The sequence below is a fragment of the Agelaius tricolor genome, unplaced genomic scaffold (assembly GCF_023055355.1).
Source record: "Agelaius tricolor isolate 1412-34295 unplaced genomic scaffold, bAgeTri1.0.p SCAF_62, whole genome shotgun sequence".
Classification (NCBI taxonomy): Eukaryota; Metazoa; Chordata; class Aves; order Passeriformes; family Icteridae; genus Agelaius; species Agelaius tricolor.
Genome location: NW_027269322.1, coordinates 826986 through 843152, shown reverse-complemented (window position 1 = coordinate 843152; position 16167 = coordinate 826986). Strand labels below are relative to the sequence as shown.

The 16167-nt window shown below is 43.3% G+C and overlaps 1 protein-coding gene across 3 annotated transcripts in view; it reads left to right on the top strand.

Moving 5' to 3' along the window:
- Window positions 1-577: 577 nt before the first annotated feature.
- USP47 (ubiquitin specific peptidase 47) overlaps window positions 578-16167 on the top strand; it is a 51512-nt gene continuing 35922 nt past the window's right edge. For all 3 annotated transcript variants that reach the window (XM_071456602.1, XM_071456603.1, XM_071456601.1), the window contains exon 1: window positions 578-829. In XM_071456602.1, the coding sequence (XP_071312703.1) occupies window positions 791-829 (39 nt within the window). In that variant the 5' untranslated portion in view covers window positions 578-790. The remainder of the gene's footprint in view (window positions 830-16167) is intronic.

Sequence of the window (16167 nt, the reverse complement as noted above, 5' to 3'; positions counted from 1 at the left end):
CCCTGAGCGCCCCCGGCCGGCCCGGCTCCGAGCGCGGCCTCGGCCATGTGCCGACGAGCCCCGAGCCGCAGCTGGGGCAGCGGCCCCGGCACGCTCCCTCCCCGCTCGCCTCCCACTGCTGCATTTGCGCGGCCTCAATTAGCTTAGAAAACACCTCTGAGGTCATCCAGGCCACCCCATGACCGAACACCACCGCGGCACGTGCAGTCTTTCCCTAAATACGTCCGCAGACAGCGCCCGCTCCTTTTAATGCCTCCCTGCTCCCCCGCAGGCCCGGGCGCCCCATGCCGCTCCCCAGGGCAGGATAACGTGACGGGGCAGCCACGGCGGCCCGGCACCATGGATAACCCGTGCACGGGGCAGCTCTGGCCCGGCCGCCCACGGAGGTTCCGCGTTGCGGCTCCAACACCGCCGCTCGTGCTCGGTGAACACCGCGCGGCTCGGCCGGGCCAGGCAGGGGCAGCAGGACCAGGACCCGCCGCGGCCGGGCAGGGGGCGATGAGCGCGGCGGAACGCAGCGAGCCCGGGGTGGGGCGGCTCTCGCGAGACCCGCGCCGGCGGCCATTTTGCCATGGATTGGCGGCGGGGCGGGGCCGCGGCGCTGCCCGCGGGAGCGGAGGAGGTGGAAGTGGAGGAAGAGGAGGAGGAGGTGGAAGAGGAAGAAGAAGAAGAGGAGCAGGAGGAGGAGAAGAAGGGGGAGGATGAGCCGCGGGCGTCCCCCCGCCTCCCGCTGCTGCTGACGACGGCGCTCGGTTCAGCCTGCTGCGGGCTCCGCGCCGCGCCGCCGGCCATGGTGCCCAGCGAGGAGAACCAGCTCGTCCCCAAAGAGGTGAGGCGGGAGATGGAGGCGGCGGCCACGGCGGCGGGCAGCAGGCCCGGGGCACCGGCGCCGCCCGAGGAGGGAGTGGAGGAGGCCCGGCCCGGCCTGGCTCGGCTCCGCTCCGCTCCCTCGGTGCGCGGCCCGGCGGGCGCGGGCCTGTCTTTGTGCGGGGCCGGGGGTGATGGTGGTGCGCGGGTAAAGGGGCTGGCCAGGGGAGGAGGAGGAGGCTGGAGCTGAGCCCGGGCTGCGCACGGCCCCGGGCGGCCCGAAGGCTGCACCTGTCCGTGCCGCGGCATACGGGCAGCCCGGCCTGCGCGGCGGGGCCGGGCCGGGCCGGGCCGCTCCGGTGTCACGGGGCTGGAGGCAGCGCGGCCGCTCCTGCCGGCCCGCGGGGCTGCGGCTGAAGGCCCGCGCCGAGGGGCAGAGCAGGGAGCCGGCCCCGGCAACCGGGCGGGCCTCGGCCGAGGGGCCGGCTCCAGGAGCGGGGCAGAACGGGCGACAGTGCCCGCGGTGTTTGCCCGAGGGAACGGGTCGAGCAGTGGCTTGTTTCCTCGGCTCTGGGCCCCTCATCTCTCCCCTGCTGTAGGGAGAAGGGGACAGGCTTGGTTTTGGCCATAGGCTAGAGATAAGAGCCCGAGAGAAAGAGGAAGGCGAAGCCTCTGTCCTGCAGCGATAGGCGAATGACACGTGTCAAGTTGGAGCGATACTGTGCGGAGGAAGGAGTTCAAGTGATGGCATAAAATGTTTGGAAACAGCTACTGGTAGAGTAGTACCAGCAGAAACTTTGTTTCCTGAGCAGGTACACATTTTGCCAACTTTTCTGACAGTTTTGCAGTTCTGATAAATTACTCAGACCCTTCCCGGAGTTTTCGTCAAACGTCAGTGTTTGTTACATTTACCTGTTCCGTCGTGTGTCCTCACGGGAAGGTTTGTCAGGCAAGGGCTCCGTTTTTGTGGAGCTTAGCAAAATGAGGTGCTGATCCTTCAATGGTATTCTTGAGTAGAACTGGGAAGCAAATAACAACACTGAATATTAGAAACAGTTTTTGTGCAGTTAGTTGTGCATGTAAGCACAGGGTATATGTAGGAAAAAGGTAACTTTACCTCATTTTCTTTCTTTAAATACTAAGGTTTAAAAGACTATATTTTGTCTTTTACAGGAAAGTGAAATCTCCAGAAACTTTAAAAAAGAGATGGAATGTAGTAGCTAATATACTTGAATATTAACTTTTAACAAAAATCTTCACAACTATAAAACTAGGCCAGAAGACAGAGTAGCTGATATACTTAAAGATTTCATTTTAAAACCAAAGAAACAGATAAGGGATAGTGGCAGGAGAAGCATTGTGGCAGCAGCTGTAGTTAAGTGGAATAGACAAGATATTAATAAATGCAGCTAGCCAAGGCTGTGTCTTTAGTTATATGTATTAATAGTATCCCCCTTGGCTTTAGAGTTGTATTCAGAATATACTTATGATTCAGATGTGTATTTTTAACTGACTCATTGGAGGAGGCTTTTGAATGTACTTTTATCTGTGGGGGGGAAGTCTGGGGAAAGGAAGATGAATATATGTGATTATAGATATGGGTATCTTAAACAAACAGTGTGAAATCTATAAACTTTGTACATTGATAATGCTAGCCGGAGGAGTTGTTTTTTCTCAGCAAGTTTTGTCAAGTTCTTTGTTGTGTCTCTTTGCGTTTTTAAGATAAATGAAACAGAACAGAATATTAGTGAAATCAAATTGAGAAAGAGAAGAGATGAACTGCTTGTGTTAAGTCCATCTGGTTATATCTATATATGTGTTGTAACAGAAGTTTATCTTCAACTTTTCCAGTGTTTTTCAGCATATCCTCATTTGTTTTTAGTGACAGGGAATTTTAACAAATGCTACACTGCAGCATTCCCATTAAGTCCTTCTGAGATTCATTAATAGTCCCATTGCAGAGAACACTGAGTTATGAGTAAACAGAATTCTCCAAGTCTCTGAGTTCTCAACAGCCTGCTCCTAAATATTCCTATTACGCCCCTAGGAGCAGTTGGAGGCCAAGCAGATCGTTTGGAGTTTCAGCTGTGCCCTGCAGGGATGGATAAAGGAGCACAGTTGATGGTTTTGTCCCTTCCTGGTGGGCTGGGTGGTATCACTTGTGCAGCTCACTGTCTGTGCTGCTTCAGAGACTTCAGCTGGGCTCTGAACCAGCATCTGCTAAAGATGAGCACACAACCAGATTTGCCTTGGCATTCCAGTGTGAAGGAATGAGAAGAAATGTAATGATGTTTGCTTTAGGCTGGTTTAGGGAATGACTAATCATCCAAAGCAGTGGATGGGAAAAGGATTTTGGTTCTTGTCTACAAGTTAGTGATGCCTTGGTAGATAAGTGGTAGGAGGTATCTCTAACACTGCCGGTCTGCATGTGGTGGAGTGGAAGGATGGGTATTGATTATGAGTCTTCAATTTGTGTTTTTATCCATATTTTTGTATATTACCAGGAGCTCAGGCTACTGTTTGCAAAGTAGAATTGCTAGGATTTTTTTATTAGGTTTTGTAAGTAGTACTGTGTTTTCATGGATACAAAGTGGATACAAAGGTTCATCTTTTATTAGTCTCTTATGAAAGGTTTTCTTTTGGATGTTGCATAGCTTCAGCTGCGTCTCTGAAGTCCAAGTATCAGGGCCTTGTTATTTTCTCTTGCTCATAACTTTGAGACAAAATTCTTTTTCCTTTGGAAGAGATGTATGAAAGCCGTTTCTAATAGATCAGTGTTGGGATTTCTTTTTGCATAAAGGTTTTTGGCTGGGCTATGCAGGTACTTAGTAAGTTCATTCTTGCATCCCTGGTGCTGCCTGGTGCTTTCCCAGCTGTTCCTGCAGTAGTGTGACCAGTAATTCCCTGTGGTGGGGGCAGTGAGAATCCCTGTTCACTGCAGCTGGGGTTCAGTGTAAACTGGTCCCTGTTCCTTTTCCTTCCTTCCTTTTCCTCATCCTCAATTACTTTGCTTTCTTCATCTCAAAGATGAAAAGATTGAATTCAGTTTTCTTTTATATCCAATAAAAAGAAGTCACTGAGTAAAAAAGTGTTCATTGCTGCACCCTGGTAGCAAAATTTGAGCATATTCTGTAAAAATTGCTCTATTAATAGGTGTGGACTTTTACCCAGTAACCCTGGGAAGGGAGGGTGAATAGTATGAGTTAGATAAATATGAAAATAAGAAAATGATGCTATCAGATGGGAGAACATTTCTGTGGCTCTCAGTGTTTCTTACAGGAAAAGTTGACTTGAAACTTATTTTGGGAAAATCTACCTCAAATAGAAAATAATAAAATATTCTTGTCAACACAGTTGGTGAGAAAGGTGCTGCCTATGTGTGTTTACTGGTAATATAAGTGAACCTTACGAAGACTTACCTTGAAAATCAAGATGTATGAGAACTTAGTGAGTATTGGTCATAATATGAGAAGTGTGTTCTGCTATGAGGTTTTTGAAGTGTTTGTGCTACTGATTAAATAAATGCGGTGCAAATGCTTTTTCAACATGTTCTAGCATGAACTATCTAAAGTACAGCTGTCAGAATGAATAAATATATATATATATATATATAAATATATACTTGCTGCCATTAAATCGAGCAAGGTGGTGTGAGTTCTCTCAGCTCACTAATGGGAGTCTTTTCATCCCTACACTAATGAGTCCATTTTAATCATCTGCACTGAACAAATCAAATGCGTCTCTTGATGGGTATCATTCTGACTTCCTCATTAGAAGAGTAGGAATCTGATTAAGATATTTTGCAATTCTCTTTAGTAAAGGGATGCTGTTCTTTTCAATGCTGATGACATCCTTGTTTTTTCATTCCCATGTATCAAAAGATTCTACAAGTGGTTACAGCTTGCATAATTTATCAGTTTTTCCTGCTTTCCTTCTCGTGTGCTCCATTAGAAAACATAAAGGAATGATTGTGACAACTAAAGAAACTGACTAATTCATTGACTGAGAAGGTATTTTGGAAATCAAATTTAGGAAACAAACAGAAAATCCCCATGGAAATTCACCAAATAATTTGTTCCTTGCAAACAGACACTTTCTGAATGGTATTCATGTAGGTATGGAGTTTGGTGAATAAAGCTTGGAGTAGAATTCAAGAGCATTCCTGCTTTTCTCCAGCCACTGGGCTTCCCAGTTAGCGTCCACTTTCCCTTGCTATCATCTGGGTGTTTAATCTGAGCACGGAAAGATGATCAGGATAATGAAGTACCAGCACCTCTCCATCATCTCATGAGATGTTTTTGCCTAAGAGGTACCAGCTGCCTGATGGGCACCACTTGGTACTGGAGCCTCAGACTGGGAATGCTGCTGGCAGAAGTTACTACTCAGGAGAATAATCTGACAACTAAATAACTGAATACTTTTTTTTTTACTGCAGTGATACATTTTGAACATCATCACAAACAATAAATGCCATTTTATGTCATTACTGTTTTGTGCGTCACTGGTGATTAAAATTTCAGATTCAAAAGCATCAGTAGAGAAAGTATTTTTTTTGTGCCATTTTCTGTTCTTTTTAAAACCTGTGGATATAATCAAGGCAGCCTTGCATTATAGTTTTAAAATGTTAGTTGTACAATCACATAGTGATTAAAGTTATTATTGTGCTGCCTCTTTTTCTGATAGAATGTAGTGATATCAATATAAGATTGAAACTTGTGGTGATTTACTGAATAAACCAGTACCTTGAATTTGTGCCACCTTTGAATCACAAGTTTCAGTCTTGTCAGAATTGAATGGGAGTGGGGGAAGTGTTTTGTTCTAAACCTTCCCCCACCAGTACATTACAACTGGTACTGTAATGCACTGTATTATGTACAAATGTTCATATATATTCATAAGTGTTCATATGTTCATAAATATTCACAGCTTCATTTTTTGTTGTGTTTGAAAATATGTTGAGTTTGATCTAAGAGAATAAAGGTGAAAGCTGTGTTTGTAGAAAATGGAGTGATTGAGTTACATGTACATATTCAGCTTTTTTATCCAGTTTGAAAAAGTTTTTTTAAATTCCTTTTTGAACATTTAAAGCTGCTCTTTTACACTTTGCCCTTTAAGATTTAATCTGGTATACCTTTGGGTGGGCTGCCATTTAGCATCTTGTTGTTTTGCTTGTCTTGACTGAAATATTCACAAAACAGTGTCACTAGTTACTAAAGAACTGATAATTGTGAGTTCTAGTAAGTCACAGAATTTTTTTTCTGGAGCTCTGATAAAATAACAATGAACTTGACCACAGACTAGACACTGTGACATGCTGGGATTTTTATTTTCTTTGGTTTTTGCAATGCTTGGCATGTAGTCAGCTTGCACTGAGCAAATGCTCTTGCACAGCATTGGCAGATGAAATAATTTCTAAAAAGGATGTTGTGCATGTTCTAAAAATACTAAGGGGTGAAATTGGTACAGATCATTTGATTCAATATAATTGTTGAGATTGTGATCACAAGGGTGCTTTAGGTGCTTCTGAAAAATGGCAACGGATTATTTTTAGATTGGCATTTCTGTGAATAGCTTAGAGCTGGGTATCGTGCTGCAGTTCAGGTGTAGCTTCTTTATAAGCACATGTAATGAAAGCTGCCTCAGTAACACGAGCAAGTGTGCCTGAATTCCTGAGGATTGGTGAATGCTCTGGTTTTGGAGCTTCATGGGAAATATGTTTGATATAGTGTGAAAGTTTTCCCAGTAAAATAATGGCTGGACACGTAAATAGCATTTTCTGAAGAAGTTTGGCAGTGTACTACAGGAGCTAAAGGAGTGGAAGGCAGACATGCTCACTGATTGGGTTGAGATCAGCAACAGTGAAGGAAAAGAAAAAAATAGCAGATTCAGAAACTCTTATGTAGTACCTTTTTTTTTGTTCATCAGTTTATTATATGGAAAAATTGTCTAGGTCCTTTCTCACATGCACCCTGTCATCCCTGTTCCTTCTGTGGGGACACTGCTCCAGAGTTGTGTGTTGTCCCTGCAGCCCTTGGTGGCAGTGGCAGCAGGCAGAGTTTATGGCCAGGTGCTTCCATTCTGAGCTGAGTTCCCAGAGAGCTGCACAAGGAACGCCTGCTAACACACCTTGCTGTTCAGTTTCTATCTTTCCTTCCCCAACAGAAGCTGGACGGCTTAAAATTAGAGAGCTGTTAAAGAATTAAAAACTTTGCCTGTAGTCATGTTTTAATGTCTGAAGTGGATTTTAATTTTTTAGCACACATGTCTTTTGGTGATTTTGTAGGGAAGTAAACTTTCATTTCAAAATTCTCCATGAAGAGAAAGCTCTTCTGAGTACTGGTTTTGCTCAGACTCTTAATTTGTTTTTATGCTAATGTTGCATTTGTAATTCAATCCAGCAGAAAGTTCTTCAGAATAGGAGCAACAAAGGAAAATGTTTCCATAAAATTCATACTTGAAGAAATGAAGGGCGAGTTCATCCACTACTTCTGCAACTCTCAGTAGGAGACAAATATTGGAAGTATTGAGAAATATATGAAAGTGTACTAAGTGTCTTGGGCATTCTCATATCCCTGTTTTTAGCTTTTATGGGTTTTGGTTTTTAAGGAAAACCAAGGAGCATGCTGATTAGGAAGGTGGAGAGAAGTTACAAGCAAAGGAAGCTGTATAAAAATGAGGCTGTTTCAGATCTGAGTGTAAAGGTTACACTGTAATAAATGTAGAGAGTCTGGCAGATAGATTGTGAATGTAGAGAACTTCATTGACATTTAATTCTCACAATTATTTCAGTGTGGTTACAAAACCCTTTGCAAGTTCAGCTTGGGTCAGAGGAAAGAAAATAGGATCAGCTGAAATTAAAACTTTTAAGAGTAAGAGAGTGAAATACAATGTCTAGGGGTTAAGAGATAGCTATAGATATATAAACTGTTCTTTGTTACCCCTGAAGAAAACTTTGTTTGTTCTTGTGTGATCTGCAGGTAGGACCAGGAAATATTTGCAGACTTTTTTTTATTGACAGCGGCTTTGTTTGACTTTTTTTAGGGGAAGTAATTTATCTTGAATCACCTTAATTTACTATATTTAAAAGACCATAAGGAGATAAGTGTAAGAAGACTGGTTCTTCAGGATGTCCTTAGTAAGACATATTTAAAGTCTTACTTTAAATATGAAAAATACCTTCTGTAAAACTGAAAAGTGGATCTTTTGGTCTCTAGTTCAGCTCTCCCAAGACATGTGTCCCCTTACACTATATCTTTTTGCTATAGTCTTTGGAACAACCTCCAGGCCTGCACTTACTTCTGGCCCCATCCCAACTTTTTTTGTCATTCCTATTCTTTTGTTAGTGTTTTTTACAAATGACCCAGTAATACATAGCAGTGGGTGCAAACTCTCAAAGGGAAACACTAGCCTCATAACACACTCTTTATTTCTGAGGCATAGGGTTATTTTGGACATGTTCAGAAAGTTGGAAAGAGTAGACTTTGAAGTGTATATGTATTATAAAAATAATTTGTCCCTGTGCCTTTTCCAGGAGGGACAGTTGACAGCTGGCATGCAGCTGATTCAGTGAGGTGGCACTTCCAATTCTTTTTAGCTAAAATTTTGTTAATAAGGACGCGTTTCTGAGAAGGTGCCTTTGAAAACAATAATAATGTACACAAGACAGAGAAGAGACTAAAACATACACCCCATTTTGCAAAGGGTACAGGATCACAGAGGCTCTGTTACAGAACTGATGTTGTACCTCCTCCCTGAATCAGGTCATGCCCCATAGGGAGAGCATTTTTAGGGTTCCCTTAGCATGGGTGTCAGTGTGGCCCAGCTGCCCCTGGGACCTGCAGCAGTTACCCTGTACCCACAGCAGCTGGCAGACACTGAGCATGGCATGCAGGTGAGAGCAATGGCATTGCCACAGCCGTGACACTTTGTGCTCTTCTAGGCCTTTCCAAAGAGAAGGGGCAGTTACTGCTCTTGTCCTGTGGGCAGCACTGCCATTTACAGACTCATACCCTACCTAAGGATGGAGGGAGGGTCTCATTGCAGTCTCTTAGGATACCACAGAAAGCTGCAGTTATGTCCAGGTGGTGTTGGTATTAGCGATGTAAGCACTATTGCATATAACTCATGCATTTAAAATACTGCTACTACTCCTCTACTGCTACTGTTGACTCCTCTGAAAGCCCCCAGCAAACCAGGAAGGGGGTAAAGGTCCAATTATTAGGAAAATGGTCACAGTCAGGATATAAATTCTTGAGTTTTGTTGTGTTTTAGGCTTGTCACGAAGCAATTTTTTTCCTTACTTGTAAAGAGACAGAAGACCTCTGTTTAGTTTCACTAGCTTCAAAACATTGTCGTGGGATTTTGCCTGAAGTCTCCCCAGGTATAATGAAGAATTCATGAGGATAAAGTATGTTGTTGAGATACTCACAAACCTGATACTTCAAAATCAGTCAGATTCAAGATTAAATGATTGTGTCTAAAGGTTGTTCAGAATTTTTTTTTGTTTCAGGAAACATTCCAACACACAATACATCAAGTTAACACCTCAAAATTACTCTGTTTAAGACCTCCTGGGATCTGTGTTTTAAGAAGTGTGTTCAATTTGCCACAAGCGTGCTGCTAAATACGTCTTTTAAAGTGTTTTGGTTCAGGCATTTATAACAGGATTCTAAGTGCATCATTCTCTCATGAAAGACTGGGCTGTGGCAAAGCACCTGTGTTGAGTAACAAAGACCTCAGTGCTCTGACAGGATTAGTTTAGTAACCTGGATTTCAAAAAGAAGGTGCTTCTTTCCTCTGAAATAAGGCCTGATGTGAGTCTGAGACCACCTGCTCAATGCCTCCTTCATTCTGAGGACCTTTATCACCCTGTGTTCACCTCCCAGGGGAGGGACCCTTCTTACCTGGCTGTACCAGGGAAGTTGGCCTCTGACAAGAGCTTCCTTGGGCTTGGGAACAAACATGGAGCATGAGTAGCTCTGCTGGGGAAAATGGGGCTGGTGGGTTGTAGGGACTCTCTGGAGTCCGTGGTTCAAAAGCACAGGGTAGAAAGAGGGGGAATGGTACCCCAGTGCTCACTGACTGTTCTCCCCTTATTTGCTGTCTATGGGAAAGATCTTTGATCTTTGCATTTTCTGCAGGAAGCACTGCTATCAGCATGTATCCAGTGTGGCATTTAATGGATTGGACCTCTTGAAATAGGTGGAAAAATTCCTAAATTATGGTTGTGGGTTTGCAAGGAGCTGATTTGATGGTCTTTAGTCATTGCTGAGAGAGAAAGGAACATTCAGACACTAACAATGGTTCAGCTGAACAGAAGCTTGTTTCAACTGTGATTATACTTCAGAAGTAAAAAGTACAGATGCAGACTACTTGTGTATCATGGAAGGTCCCAGATTTCACTTATCCTTGTAATAGCTGGAAATGTGCGTCCAGTCGTGTACACGACCTGAAATGTGCACCCCAGAGTTTGCCCAGCAGTGATGTGACTGGCACTAGTCACTTATGTGCACTTCATATGGGAATCTGAAGTTGCTGAAGCTACATTAAGTTTGAGAATTGCTGTCTTAGGCTTAATCATCCAAGTAATTCTGTGAACGTGAGCTTGATGTATGCTGCTTCCTACTGATCTCTTTGTCTTTCCTCTGTACTGCAGTGATTTGTGAGAATTATTTACAGGGTGTGGACGTGTAGAGTCTTCTCTAGTGGTGATCCTTTTAAGTCTCAATAGGCCACTAAATTTACTTGGCAGTAAAACTTTACACATCTATTGGTTCAACTCTTGACCTGGAATTTGGAAATATTGGGTAGAATCTGTATGAAGTTTTACCTTAGCTTTAGGACTTGCTTTCAATCTCTAAAAGTAATTTTATAAAAATGAAGCTGGAGTTAAAATAATGAAATGCTGCTATAGAATTTTAATTAACTCAGTGATTCAAGGCTGAAAAATAGCAAGCCACATCTAAATGCAGTGTTAAAACCACTGCAGTTGTACATTTGAATATTGTTGTGACAGATCTAGTAACACTCTATTTTTATTGTTCCTTTATTTTCAACAAATACAGAACCTATGTGGTCTAAGCAAATGTCTGTCTTGCACATGGCACTAATAACAATGCTGCCTTTGTATATACAGAAATACAGCTTGAATTGCTTCAGTGCAACAACATGCTTTATGCTCTGCAACTTGCAGGTGCAGATCTTTCGTGGAAGAAAGATGAAATATGTTTTAGAAAGGTACGTGGGGTGTGAATTCTTGTGTAGCATGGCCCTCTAGAATGTCCACCCAGGTCAGACCTGTGTGTTGATTGCATGTTCCTATTGTAAAGAGTCTTTTTTAAGTCTGGTCTAATAGTCAGAAATCTTGTACATGCAGGTTTATCATCATCACCTTTCTAGAAATGGAGCAGTGTAAAGGGCCATAGAATGGTGTGGGTTGGGAGGGACCTTTAGTATCATCTAGCTCCACCCCTCTGCCATGGGCAGGAACTCCTTCCCCTAGAGCTGGTCACTCAGGGCCCCATCCAGCCTGGCTGTGAATGCTTCCAGGGATGGGGCATTCCACAGCTTCCCTGGGTACACTGTGCCAGTGCCTGACCACCCTCATGCAAATGATTTCTTCCATATATCCAGTCAAAATTTGCCCTTTCAATGTGAGCCCATTACTCCTTGTCTTACCACTACAGTTCCTGATGAACAGTTGCTCTCTGGTTTCCATGTATGCCCTTCAGATACTGCTGTTATGAGGTCTTTGTGAAGCTTTCTCTTCTCCAGGCTGAACAGCCCAAGCTCTGTCAGCCTGTCTTTGTAGGGGAGGCACCTGAGTCCTCCTATCATCTTCATGTCCTGCTCTGGACTTGCTTCAACAGCTCCATGTCCTCCTTATGCTGTGGGCACCAGCAGTGTCCCCAGCACTCAGGAGGGCAGAGTGGAGGAGGAGGATCCCCTCCCCTGACCCGCTGGCCACACTCCATTTGATGCAGCCCAGGATACTTTTGGCTTTCTGGGCTGCTAGCTCGCACTGCTGGCTCACAGTAAGTTTTTCATCAGCCATCACCCCCAAGTCCTTCTCCTCAGGGCTGCTCTCAGTCACTTTTCTGCACAGCCTCTAGGTGTGTTCGGCATAGTCCCAACTCAGGTGTACGACCTTGCACTTTGCTTTGTTGAAATTCATCAGGATCACACAGCCCCCCTCTCAAGCTGTCAGTGTCTCTCAGGATGGCATCTTTTCCATCCAGCATGTTGACAGCACCACACAGCTTGTTGTCATCAGCAGACTTGCTGAGGATGCTGTCCATCCCACAGGATTCCCAGCCTCAGCAAGATGGAGTGACTTGGGATGAAAGTGTCACTGTTTCAATATTTTTTTTAAATCACAATTAACAGTTGAAATTACACTTTCAAATATTTGTTGACCAAAATATTAGCCTGAGAAGACTTCTGTGCTAAAATAATAGTGGGATGGTTTTGTGAATTATAGCCTTAATTAACAGTCTGCATTTGCCCCCTTTAGGTCCTTATGCAGTTGAGGGTCTGCAACTTGTTTTCCTATGCCACTGGTGTACTATGTCACACTTTGGCAAAGTAGCAGCATGGAACTTTGAGCATGGAGCTTTGAGGACTTCTCCCAAGTACTGGATAGATGTGCTTGCTACCTGAGCAGTTGCTCTTACTTCTTATGAGGAAAAGGCAGTAAGGTGTTTCTGCATTTGCCTGTGAATAGCGTGTATGTTAATTTGAAAGCCTTGAACTGTGTAGTTAATTGCCTGTTGATTTTGTGAGGTGTAATAAGTAATCTTTACTGAGGGTGCATTCCAGAATAACTTTTATCAGGGTAAAAAAGTTCTATAGAAGACCTTTGATCTCTTAATTGTACCTTAAATACGTTTCCATGCTGAGAGGAGCTGTTTTGTAAAATGTAGAATTGCACTAGTGGTTATTATAAAGTTTATTTGGAGTGTGAGTGAACACTTTAATTGAAAAGTAGAGAATGCTGTATTTGAGAGATGGACACATCCTTGTGATTTCAGCAAGGCCAGGTGCTGTGTCCTGCACTTAGGTCACAACCCTGTGCTTTGCTACAGGCTTTGGGGAGACTGGCTGGAATGGGACCCAGTGGAAAAGGACCTGGGGGTGCTGATTGCCAGCAGTTGGAAGTGGCCAAGGAGGCCCATGCCACCCTGGCCTGTATCAGCAATAGTGTCCCCAGCAGGACAGGGCAGTGGCTGTCCCCATGTGCTGGGCACTGGTGAGGCCACACCTCAAGTGCTGTGTCCAGGTCTGGGCCCCTCAGCTCTGGAAGGGCATTGAGGGGCTGGAGTGGATCCAGAGAAGGGCAGTGGAGCTGGGAGGGTCTGGAGGGTAAAAGCCCTGTGAGAAGCAGTTGAGGGAGCTGGGGGTGTTCAGCCTGGAGCAAAGGAGGCTCAGGGGTGACTTTATCACTGTCTAGAACTGCCTGACAGGAGGGTGCAGCCAGGCGGGGATCAGCCTCTCCTCCCGGGCAGCCGTGACAGGATGAGAGGACACGGCCTCAAGCTGCATCAGGGGAGGTTCAGGTTGGACATCAGCAGGAATTGCTGCACAGAAAAGATTGTTCAGCATTGGAAGGGGCTGCCCAGGGAGGTGCTGGAGTCCCCATCCCTGGAGGTGGTCATGAAACAACTGGATGTGGTGCTTGGTGTCCTGGTCTAGTTGACATGGTAAGGGTCAGTTAAAGGTTGGACTCAGTGATCTTGGAAGTCTTTTCCAACCTAAATGGTTTTGTGATTCTGTGACTTGTGATTTGTCTTGTCAGAGAAGCTCTCAGTTACTTCTAAAATTTCTGAACCTCATATAAACAGTATAATTTATAAATCTGATTTGTTTGATCTGTGACATGGAATTTGTTTAGTGAAGTAGCTCTTGAAAATCTTCCAGCAGAACTTAACTGCAAAAACAAGAGCTGATAACCCAGCACAGGAATGTTTTTATAAAATAAGCAACCTGTAGATAGTTCTGTGCAGGTGGTAGCTGGATCCTGTCCTCCCCTTGCACCCTCTACTGTCTTCACCAAGTCAAATTGCACACTATAAAATTACATGTGCCCCTGTGTGTACCAGACTTAGATTGCCTCTCTCTGGAGAAAACGAATTCAGGCTGAAGTCAGGGGTCTTTGGAGTCCCTGATTAGGAGGAAAATTTTTTGTCTTAATTAAGTCCTTGGCACAGGGCAATGCATTTGATAACAATGATAATATTACAAATCAGCAGTTTCATATTGGTGATTCTGGGACTCCATTAACCTTTGGGTCATTTTAACAAAATGTATATGGCTTTTGATTAAGAGCAGGTAAAACCAGTAGGCAGCAAAACATTTAAATTGTGTGATTTAAATCTGAAATCTCTCAAATCTGAAATTACAGATTGGTGTGTAAAGGAAACTGCTAGACACACTCTTGTCATATTAAGACTTCCAAACTGGACCTTCAGTTCAGTATGTGAAGAAAAAAATCATGCTCTATGTGTCATCCTGCTGGGAAATTAAGTGCAGTGGTCTAATTTGAGCTATTTTTGTAGGTCATTTGGTGGGGCAAACAGGGTATGTCAGTAAAGATCTTGTCAGGGCTTTTTGTTTTGGTAATCTTTACCGAGGACACAGTTGAAGGAATTTGGAGAAGATCAGTGATGTTATGAGCATCTTCATTCTCACTTCCTGTTTTTCCTTTCTGGAGAAATATAAAGTGCAGCACTTGAGATTCAGAAACTGGTTAATTTGATGTTTAGTCAGAAAACAATTTTGTGCAGTTAATGTTTGTTGTTGAATTTTTGATGATCCAACAGAGATACCAGGGCAAGCTTTCTTTAAGAGTGGTAGGAATAAAATCAATAACTTCATCTCTTTACTACCTTCAGCTGCATACTTAAAAAGGGCTCATAATAATAAAACTTCCCCACGGGAAGTAATTTAGGCAGGAAAGAATAGTTTCATATGAAACTGGACAGCTTCATAATTTATAAATACATTAATAAACTGAACTACAGGGTTATATGCTAATCCTACCCTTGAATCATTTGAGGAAAAATATTTACCTATGTCTGTGGCATATTTTAAAGATAATCAAGGAAAGTGTTAATTTGAATTTGTATCTTGAATTGTTATTAACATTTTCTTATCCATTCACTTCTTTCTTTAGGAGATGTAGTCTATGTATTACAACTTAACTGACATTGTAACATTGCTCCTATAATAATTTAAATATTAAAATAGGCTATTCCTTCTTGAGTTACTCTGTGAATGGTGTTTCCAAACTCAGTAATGATTTTTTAAATAGTATAAAATAAAAGTCAATTTGCACCTTTCAGTTATTATGACTTGCTAATTTTGTTTTTATATACTGTAGGATATGTTTTGGAGTTGCAGACAGAGTATCTTTGCTGAAATGAAGAAGAAGTTTTCACAGGTAGACAGATGAAATCAGCTTTATAAAATGATAACCAAGAAATATAGCAGCAGCATGATGCTGTGGCTTCTATTTATTTTAACATGAGCATGAGCTACATGACACTAAACTCTGTGCATGTTCTTGAATCCAAAGATGATGTACATATGCAATTCAGTCTAAATGGTAGCTTCAAACTGAGCATGTGTTGATATGCTTTTACACTGCTCTGTGAGGCTTTGGCTGTCTCTGTCTCTGCGTTTAAAAAAGGAATTGTTTTGCTCTCCTAATATATCAGATTATGTAATGGTTTAAATTAATTTCTGTGTTCCTGTTATGGATTTGGTTTGATAACAGCCTGTCAGAATAGCTGAGGGATCTATCACTGGCCAGTCTGGCTTTTCACACTGTTTCTGTAGTAAAGTAGCCTCACACAAGGTGTTGCATTGTTGTCTCCTAGTTCAGCTGGTGTGTGTGAATGGTCTTGGTGAGTAGAGTTGGGCTGAGGTTATTTTTGTTTTATCTATTTACTACTAACAACTTGAAGTGGTGACAGTGTGAATGAATGACAGCTTAATACCCTTTGCTATACTGACCCTGAGTTAAAGCAGTTCAGTCTGTCAGAATTACATCTGTGAAGAAGAAAGAGAGGATTTGTGTGACGTGCTACATCCAGCAAATCTTCTGTAATCGTTTGTAATTTGTTCCCTTAATGTTATTTCCATCCCTCAGATACTGTGTGCCTAATTATTTTCTGTAGCAGCTCTAATGCAAGTCACAGCTGATTCCCCATCCAGGGTAGCAGGGAAAGTGGGAGTGGGAGGAGTTCCCTTCCCAGGGAGCTCCTGCAGGGAGGAGGGGAGTCAGTGTTGGTTATGTAAAGGAAGCAGCACAAGGAACTGAGTCTCCAGTGGAGAACTGCTCATGACATGATTATACACAGT